Source organism: Propithecus coquereli, unplaced genomic scaffold, assembly GCF_000956105.1.
Source record: "Propithecus coquereli isolate 6110/MARCELLA unplaced genomic scaffold, Pcoq_1.0 Scaffold154, whole genome shotgun sequence".
NCBI lineage: Eukaryota > Metazoa > Chordata > Mammalia > Primates > Indriidae > Propithecus > Propithecus coquereli.
In genome coordinates, this window is record NW_012139858.1 from 596,978 (window position 1) to 606,550 (window position 9,573).

Sequence of the window (9,573 nt, forward strand, 5' to 3'; positions counted from 1 at the left end):
AAGTAAAATATTTAATATCATAAAGCATTAAAAGGAAAATAAAATATTCACATTGTCACTTAAGAGAATAATATCGATAACCGGAGAACGGTGGTTGTGGTTCAATGGATAGTAATCAGCATATCGATTGCCTAGGTAAAACACTGCTTTTAATATAGTCATAACATAGTCCATAAAAATTATATTTGACATCATGTCTTTACCCTCTTTGCCACTATAACAGTCCATTAACTAGAAGAGATGCAGAAAATATTAACATAACAGAGTAACTTCCTTAGGATAAAAGAGCATTTAAATGTAATCTCTAAATGTGATAAGTATATCTAGTGACATTTAAAGAAGTACTTTTGTTTTGGTGCATCTTCCATTTCTTCCTCAGAATTGTCACTCAATGGATTTTCATCAAATTGAGGTCCTGAAAAATTTTCTTCCTCCTCCTCCAACTGTTGTTTTAACAAGGCAACCATTTCCCGATGCTTCTTTGACTTCTCGTGATTCTTCATGCTGAAAGAACAATCTCATGTTAGTAGCTGTGCTACGATTAATTCATACATGTCCAGATATGTTGCTGGATGATTGCGACCAAGTTAAAATTTACTTTTTTCCCATTAACTAAGCAAAATGTTAGTCATTTTATACAGAAAAACAGAATGCTATGAAGATTCCTCAGGCACTGGAAGCTCACATGCATTCCCTGCTTTCTCTGTCCTTTTATCTAATATACATTTTCTTCCTTCTTTTATTTTTGGCCAAATTCTCCATTTATTATTTTGATTTTTCAATTCTTAAAATGAAAGTCTTCTTCATTGTTTCCTTTCAATAACTAAGTATTTGCTAAGTGCTTCTACGTCCCAGGCCATGCTACAGGTTTTGAGGAATCACTGGGAAATCACAAGACACACATTCCAACTTTAAAAGGAAGACTCCCTGGACTAGAAAAACGGTGATGTGAGGGCTGGAAGTACAAAAGCAGTTTACCTCCTTTTGCATTTTTCACCTTCTCAGGAGAGGTCTCCCTTCTCACTCCCACCACCCTAAATACAAGTTCAGACACATCTCTACCTCTCTGTCCAAAACTCTGTAGGCAATATCTATTTCTGTGTATCTGTGGGCAACTAAAAAACATTTTACAAAATAGAGTTGACAACGTAAGCTACCAGAGTTAGAGCAACTAGGAAGTAGGAAACTTGTGTTACTATCTACTGTATCGCATCTGTTCGGGTTTTTGGTATTCTAGTTTTGGCTGCTACTTTTCCTCCCCACTAAAATACTCCTTTCTATCAAGCTCCCTTGGAGAAACTGGAACACCTGTATAAGAAAGTAAAAAGCTCAAAAAAATGATGGGGACACGTCAAGCAGACAAAGGAGCTGCTTGAGGGAACTCTTCCAAATTTGGAAAAATTAGAGTGTGAAAAGAGCAGTAACGAATTACAAACATTGGAAAAAATTCATAAATTCATACTGATAATAGAAAGATAAATAAACGGGTAAAAGGGAGGGCTCCTGTTTACAGCAGACGGCCAAGGGCTGACTGATAAATGTGGAAGGAGCACTGGGAGAGCATCATTCTGCAACCGTCACAGTACAGACTGGTACAAGCTAAAACCATCAACGGATGCTGTAACCAGGAGGGAAATTTTTATCAGAAGGTATCTGTACAGTTTCAAAGTGTCTCCTCACAGATTAAGCAAGCATGCTGCAAGGGAAAATTTGTTGTAAAGGAAAAAATACTAACCCTACAGTAGAAAAACTGAATGTCACCCTGATTGCATGAGCAAAATTACCACCACCGATAAGTGGCAGAAGGACTTTACATGCCTCCAACTATGAGCCCGAGAGCTGCACAACATGCTTGTGAAGTATCCCACTTGGGGATGCGCAACCTGAATCTAATCACGAGGAAGCACATAAACTCAAAATGTGAAGTATTCTAAGAAAAAAGTATTTTAAAGTACTAATATACTTTCAAAATGTAAATGGCATATACAATTAAGACAAGGGAAATGTTCCAGCTTAAATGAGACTAAATAGACAAATAAACATAATATGTGATCCTAGACTGGATTCCGTACTGAAGTGGGGAAAGTGCTATACAGCATATTAATGAAGGATCAAATGACAAAATTGAAATATGAGCAGTAAACTAGAAAAAAGTACTGTATCAATGTTATAATTTCCTAAAGGTGACAGCTATACTTTGGTTATGTAAGAGAATATCCTTATTCTTAAACTTGCCTTCAAATTATTCAGGAAAAACACCGTGTCTATGTGTGTGTGTGTGAGTAAAGAGAGCAGCATATGCAAATAGGACAAAATATCAGCAACAGTTTGCTAAAGCAGTTATGCTATATTCCACTCTTGCGAGTTTGTGTCACATTATTTCCAAATTAAAAAAATAATTTTTAAAATCTCCTTCATTGTTGCTTTTTGTTTTCTTGCTTATTTCTAACTTTCCTGTCTGTCTCTACACTTCTCTTACCCTCCATTGTCTCTCCCTTGGACTTATAGGGTAATACTATTTATGCCTCCCACATCCCTGTTCTCAATTTGGTACCCTTTCTTCCTAACTGCACACATTGTTTTGCTGATTCTACTCTCATTTTCTCCCATGTTCTTTCTCCCTTCCTTTATAATGGTATCCTTTTTAATACTTCTCTCTGTGTGACTGTTCCCCTAAGACAAAGAGCTTCCAGTTCAGCAAACATACACTAGGCAGGACAAGTTAAAGTTCCTGGGTTGGCAGCAACGGCCTACATGGGACACCGATGGTTGGAAGTGAGTCTGACACTAGCAATGGAGGGAGATGATTAGATGTGGTCTAGCCTCCTCGGACTGTGTCTTCTTTGCCAAAACAAGCAACATTTCTTTCTGGAGACAGTGTAAGTATTTAAAAGGCAGCTATTACCATAGGAACATTAGGATGAATGAGAATCGGACAAAAGCCTTAACTGCTGGTACAAATACCTCTTCCTCCCATTCTGGCCAGGAACCCTCGAAGATGACACGCAGGGGCTGGTGGTCATCTGCTACCAGCATATTCTTTTCAGGACTTTCAAAGTGTTACACTTCACCTCAAAAGAAAAGGTGAGTTCAAAGATATTAAACTTACGCCTTTTCTGTCTTAAAAGATTTGTCACACGCCGGGCAGTATAGGTTGTCATAAAGCTCAGCATCCTCGGCCTCATCACTCTCTTTCCCTGTAAGAGGGAAGCCGATGGTAAGAATCCTGTTTGGTTAGAATGCAAATCTAAAATATGTTAATAAATTACATCTCTTTAGTAAGGATCTAAAGCTGGACATAAATTAGAAACTGAATTTTTGGATTTCTTTCCAAAAAACCAAATAATGCTATCAGAATTTGAGTTAAAAGCAGCACTGCATTAAAAGGAAAGGCTTCCAAATAAATCACTTTACCTTTCAAGTTCTTTTCATTAAGTCTACTTAGAAGAAGATTCAAAAATTTCTTAAAGTGCTGGGTGTAAGCTAAGTTTAAAAAAGTAAATACCACTTTAATAGTTCTAAGATGAATTAGTTTTTTCAATAAAGTTTTGTTTTTGTAGTTTACTTCTTGAGCAAGATTTGGTCCAAACACACTTGCAACTGTGATCTACTCTTAAACGCTTAAACTTACTTTACAACATTCCATCACCATAAAACAGGCCGTAACATAGCATAGTACAGGTAAAATTTAACATTATCTTTACAAACTTGAAATCCTTTGCATAATCTCATTTTTTTAAAAGAAATAAACAAGTAAATTGATTTAGGATTTATTATAGGACCAACAAAGATTCCACGGTATCTCTCCCATATTCTACATTTTGGTTCTGTATAATAAGTGATGTTAATATCATTCTGAAAAGTAATCTTGCTGAAATCATAAGTGACCAAAATATATCCTCTCTAGCATTAATGTTTAGTACACGATGTTATTTTCCAATCACAGTATGTGTATACTTTCAATATATCATATACACGAAATAAACTTTAATTAATCAAATAGTTAATAACACTGCATTTGAAGTAAAAAATCTGTATCTAGAAATGGTCACACATTCTCAGGCACATCCCATTGCCTCTTGGAGTCCTGGTTTCCTCATCAGTAAAATGGAGATAATTCCACGAGCAAAACCTATGTGTAAGGGGTACTGTGTGAGGATCAAAGGAGATCCCAGATGTAATAAAACTCTGTGTAGATTAGGCCACCTCACATTTATAGAGTGCTTTACAATTTTCAAAGCACTTTTACTTGTACTACTTCTGATTCATTAATAGAACATTTCATTTCCTAGTCATTTGGAATAAATAAAAATTTGCTATTTTACCATTTGGGCTACTAGTCTAAAAAACCACATTTGTAGATAGGTAAAATTGGGATTTACCTTATCTATGTTTAGATAATTCAATTTTATTCCTCATGAAAGAGCTAGAGATGGAGGTGGGGAATCAAGTATACAGCTAATATTCTCAAAAATGCCTAATTCTCATCTTTTAAGGTAGTCACAAACCTGTGCACTAATGATAGAGGCAGAGGAAAAAAACATTTTTGCACACTAAGAGGAGACCCTCTATAAAGTGAGAGGAAAATTTATATACAGACTCTAGCACAGTATCAGCAGTTTCTAGAAATAGTTACTATTAAAACTTGACCTACTGCTTAAATGAATTTTCTTTAATAGTCACACCTATGAATATGCCCACTTGTCATATTATGCAGCTAGAAGTGCAAATCGTTTAAGACATGTCAGAAAAGAGTTTCTTAATCAAATTACCTAAAATAGACTAGTTCAACAGACTACTTTTGTTTGCCCATACAACATTGTTTTTAATTTTCGTTATTCACCACATTTAAAAATTGGGATAAGCCACATAAAAATCCAGATTTCCAGCTTCATTTAAAAAAAAAAAAAAAAAAGAAAGAAAGAAAATAAAAATAAAGACTCTGGCATGATCCTGGCAACAACTGACTAGAACTCAGGTGTTTTCTGATTTTTAGTTGTTCCCCCATTCCCTGTTGTCTTACACCTGGGCCCCTTTACTGGCACCAGCTGGCATTTGAGTGCACACTCCTACATACAACATTTATTTTCTAAAATTTCTTAATGTACAGAGAAAGTTACCATCCTGTCCATCCTTGAGTTCATGTTCCTCCATTTCATTTCCATCTGATCCATCTCCAAACTCCTTTTCGTACCGCGCCTCCATCTCCCGGAGCTCCTTCTCCAAATCGGCCACGGTCATCCAGCTCTGTTCTCTGTACTGCTCCGCCAGTCTACACACACAGCACAGTCTCACGCTGACATGTGTGTCTCTGCATGGTTTCCGCTTAGGCTTAAAATCCATCCCTCTAGAGACCTTCCTCTCAAGCTGTCAATGCTTACAAACTTAAAACCTGTGCTTAGTTAAAACTGGGCAAAGTCACTTAAACCTGTTATGTGTTACGTGGATGACTTTAATTGCTTTACTAGATAATGGGTTTTGAAATAGATAACTCTTAGCAACTTATTAAAGGTCCTCAGGTGATTTTAAGTCATAGTGCCAAGTGAAGTGTTAATTTTCAAAAGACGAGAAGCAGAATGGGTAGAATTTTTATGCGAATAATTTTTAAAAGAATATTATAATGCTCTGGATTCAATGCTATTACGGTAACAACAAAGGGAAGGAAATGAACTGAATATCTCAGAGGATACCGACAGAGGCAGTACTGCCTGGTGGTTAAAGCAGGGTCTCTGGAGTCAGACTTCTTGGGTCTGATTCCTGACTCTGTCATTTACTAGCTCTGTGATCTTAGGCCTGTCTGCCTCATTTCCTCAAAAGCGCATAGAAGATAAAAACAGAAGTTACTTCATAGAACTGCTGTGAGGAAAGCACTTAGAATCAAGGCCTTGCAAAGAGTGAGAATTCAACTAACATTAGACATTAATTAAAATTATTAAATTTTACAAAAGTCTAAAGGATCTCAAGTATAAAGCCCTCCAAAGGAAAACATCCAATTCAAAATAAAAACTTTCACACAATATTAAAAATACTATCCAATGTCAAGATTTTAAAAAGAAAAAAAGAAAGATGAAGCCAGGATGATGACTGAAGCCAACATGAAAACGCCATGTCAGGATCCAGCTATGCTTCCTTTGACCCCTACACTGTGAAAAGGACCAGCGCTGTATTACGTACTTTGCCTGCTTCAGCTTCTGTTGCCGTCTCATATCTTCGGCTTTCCTCGCCTTCTCTGCATTCTGTTCTTCCACAAGTTTCCGATGTGCCTGCACTCTCTTATCTCTTCTACGGATGAAAGCTACCAGCTGCCGGACGAGCTCATTCTTCTCTTTCCTTGCTTTGTCCCGGATCTTTTTGTTTTCTTTTTCCATGGCTCGTTTTTCCCAGCGGTTTGAAGCTTGTCGTGTATCATATTCTTCCTTCCAAGCAAAATTCTTTTGAGTGCAGAAACTCTGCCAATAAGCATAGAAAGGATGGACTACCTAGTGACAAAGAAAATAGGTAAAATTCTGAGCTTTTTAACTTTTTTTTAGAAAGATAGCAAATATTAGTGATACAAAACATCTTTTTTTCGTATATATAACATTCATATTAATCAATGGAGAAGACAGCACTTTTAAAGCTTTCCAGAATAAACCACTCTCCAAAATGGATTTAATGAGAAAAGAAAAACAGCCTGACCACTGAATGGGATGATCAATAAATAGGAAAAAGTAAAGAGGCGAGGCTACAAGAGAGCTGAATGCTCCTTCAGGAAAGGAGAGAGAGAGAGGAAAGGAGTCATGGGACAGGACCAAGAACTAGAACCAATTTTTTTAAGATAAGGAAATGGGGAAAAGGCACGGTGATAAATGCTTATAATATAATAAAATGCAATGCATTTTTCTTTTACCGTATCATAGTCACTCTGGGAATCTCCAAAAGTTGGGAAATCCTCAATATCCTCCTCTAACACAGATTCTAGTTCTTCCCTTGCAATCATTTCAAAAACATTACGATACACTGTATAAAAGCCCTAAAAAAAGTAACAAAAGCACAGATTGTTAATACCTTTGTAGCCTAATCACAGAATAACATCTAAAAATGTAAAATACAAAACTTTAATGTTGAAGAATCATAGGATCAAGTTCTGTCACTGCAAATCCACTTAGGTTTCAACTGGAGGTTTTCATACATTGACAGTTTAAATAAGAAAGCAATGTATTTCCAGTTTTCAGAAAGGAACACTACCTTATACTACAGAATAATTTTAAAAATTCTCTTTGTATTTGAGTCTCACTTAATGCTTGGTAAGAAATTGAAAGTGAATTCATTTACCTTACCTTTTCATCATCTCCATAACCAGAATAACAGGTAACAGTGAAATAGCGAAGCAAATCTAAGCTGTCATCTTGATATTCTCCATCAAGCCCACCTTTAAGTAGGGCCTCTCTATGATTATCATACCTAAAACAAAAAATAATAAGTTAGCATCATCGGTGAAGGCTGAATAAATAAGAATCCAAAAAGACTCCTTACTCCAAAACTGCCAAAATATTATTATACATTTCAATGTATCCAATCCACAACCAAAAAATTTTAAGGAAATATCAACAGAAAAGTATACATAATCTTTCACAGAACTGCTGATTAAAATTATGCCCACAACTTCTAATACATTATACAACACTAGCCCATATGAACAGGGGAATTTAAAAATGACTCTCCTAAAAAGGTAGTTGTATTTCCACAGGAAAGAAACATTACTAAAAAGGATAGTACTGGATATAACTTGGTCTATAGAATAATTATACATTTGTCATCTGGGAATTTACCAACATGCATCAGAAAAAGACTCATCCTATGTGTATATAAACTTAATATAGGAGCTTCACACACAATTATTACTCATAATAACTCTGTAAAAGTAGTTATTATCCCTGTTTGACATCACAAGAAATTGAAGCTCAGTAATATTAAATAACTTATTGCCTATAATCATAAAGCCAATAAGCAGCAAGGCCAGAATTCAGCAGCAGGTCTACTGCACTGCAAAGACCAGGCTCCTTGCACTACATGGCACTGGCTCTGGGTAACAGGAGAGCTACCAGGCAGGAGCTTTAAATAAAAGACAGCAGAATCCTTGGGATGAGAAGACAACCTAAGATACAGAAAAGAGGCCAGACAAAAGCAGGTCAGGAAAGAATTTCTGAGAGGAAGGCAAAAGCAATTCTAAGACCAGACCTCCAGATTCCTCAGGTACAAAAAAGTTCAGGGTCTTCTCTCTGATTTTCTTATAAAAGACAATTTCTTAAGAATTTTTTTAACAGCCTTTCTCTCAACAGCCACCTGTACTGTACATCATTGAACACACGGACAACTTGCACGGTAGCTCTTCATAACTGCAGGATCTTGCAGAGTTATGTCAGGGTTTAAAACCTATTCCTTTGTAGCAAAAAGTTAATTGACAATCTGAAAACTCAGAACTTCAAATATAGAAATTTTTGTTTGGACATTATATTAAATGATCAGAGCATCATTAGTAAAAGCATCTGTCACAGATGTAGAAGCTTAACTCAATTTCTTCATTTAAAGTAGTTATGTGTAAATATTATAATTCTTATATTAAAACACTATGTGTGTTTTTAAGGACAAGTCAACATACTTCCTATCTGATATTGGTAAATTTGTCACACATCAAAGGGACTTCATTTAATGAAAAGTTACTTCAAGTATCAAAATTAAAACTATATAATATCACCAAACTTTGTTTCATCACCTATGAAATTAGAGAATTGGAGTAATCATCTCTAAGGTTCCTTCTGACCCAAATATTGCATTTTACATGATGAGTAGGTAACCAATGCTTCAGAACATACCAAAAATCATTTAACATATTAAATTTAAAAAAAAAACCCGTATATTGACAATTTCTCCCAATAACATAAACTAGGATGGGAAGGATAGCTGATGCTCACCAGGCTCTTTCCTGAGGGTCACTCAACACATCATAGGCTGCTTGGATTAATTTAAATTGTTCAGCTGCTTCTGCGGCATTATCCAGATTTTTATCTGTTAAAAAAGACAGAAATTTAGTCATCAAAAATGTAGAGGACAAATCTAAATGAGACCTCTTCCATCGCAATGGCATAAATAGACAAGGAGTGTACAAAACAAAGAAAAACAGCTAGGGAAAAGCAAAGAGACCCTGCATGATAGCCAAAAATCAGGATATATTATGCACATCTACCTAAGTAAAAATTTCAGGCTTTTCTCTAAGCCTTGGTATTACACTGAACATTCAATCTGCATATCCACAAATGGAAAACCCTGAGTAGTGTACAATTTTTTTTTAGAAGGAGCAAAATAAATAAAATCAGTTTTAGAAAGACTTATGTAATGCTAGATTACATTTAGTGCTCACATTGTCTTTATGTTTTTCTTTCTTATCAATATATATTAAAATAAATTTCATAAAGTTTAAAAAATATCTCAACATCCTCCTCTAACACAGATTCTAGTTCTTCCCTTGCAATCATTTCAAAAACATTACGATACACTGTATAAAAGCCCTTTTCATCATCTCCATAACCAGAA

General features: G+C 35.6%; 1 protein-coding gene across 1 annotated transcript in view; it reads right to left on the minus strand.

The window, feature by feature from the left end:
* Positions 1–9,573, minus strand: part of DNAJC21 (DnaJ (Hsp40) homolog, subfamily C, member 21) — a 36,345-nt gene that overhangs the window by 19,291 nt on the left and 7,481 nt on the right. The window contains exons 2-8 of the mRNA XM_012640503.1: positions 8,955–9,048; positions 7,320–7,443; positions 6,890–7,012; positions 6,175–6,479; positions 5,121–5,272; positions 3,110–3,197; positions 332–504 (exon numbers count right to left, since the gene is read on the minus strand). Coding sequence (XP_012495957.1) covers positions 332–504; positions 3,110–3,197; positions 5,121–5,272; positions 6,175–6,479; positions 6,890–7,012; positions 7,320–7,443; positions 8,955–9,048 — 1,059 coding nt within the window. The remainder of the gene's footprint in view (positions 1–331; positions 505–3,109; positions 3,198–5,120; positions 5,273–6,174; positions 6,480–6,889; positions 7,013–7,319; positions 7,444–8,954; positions 9,049–9,573) is intronic.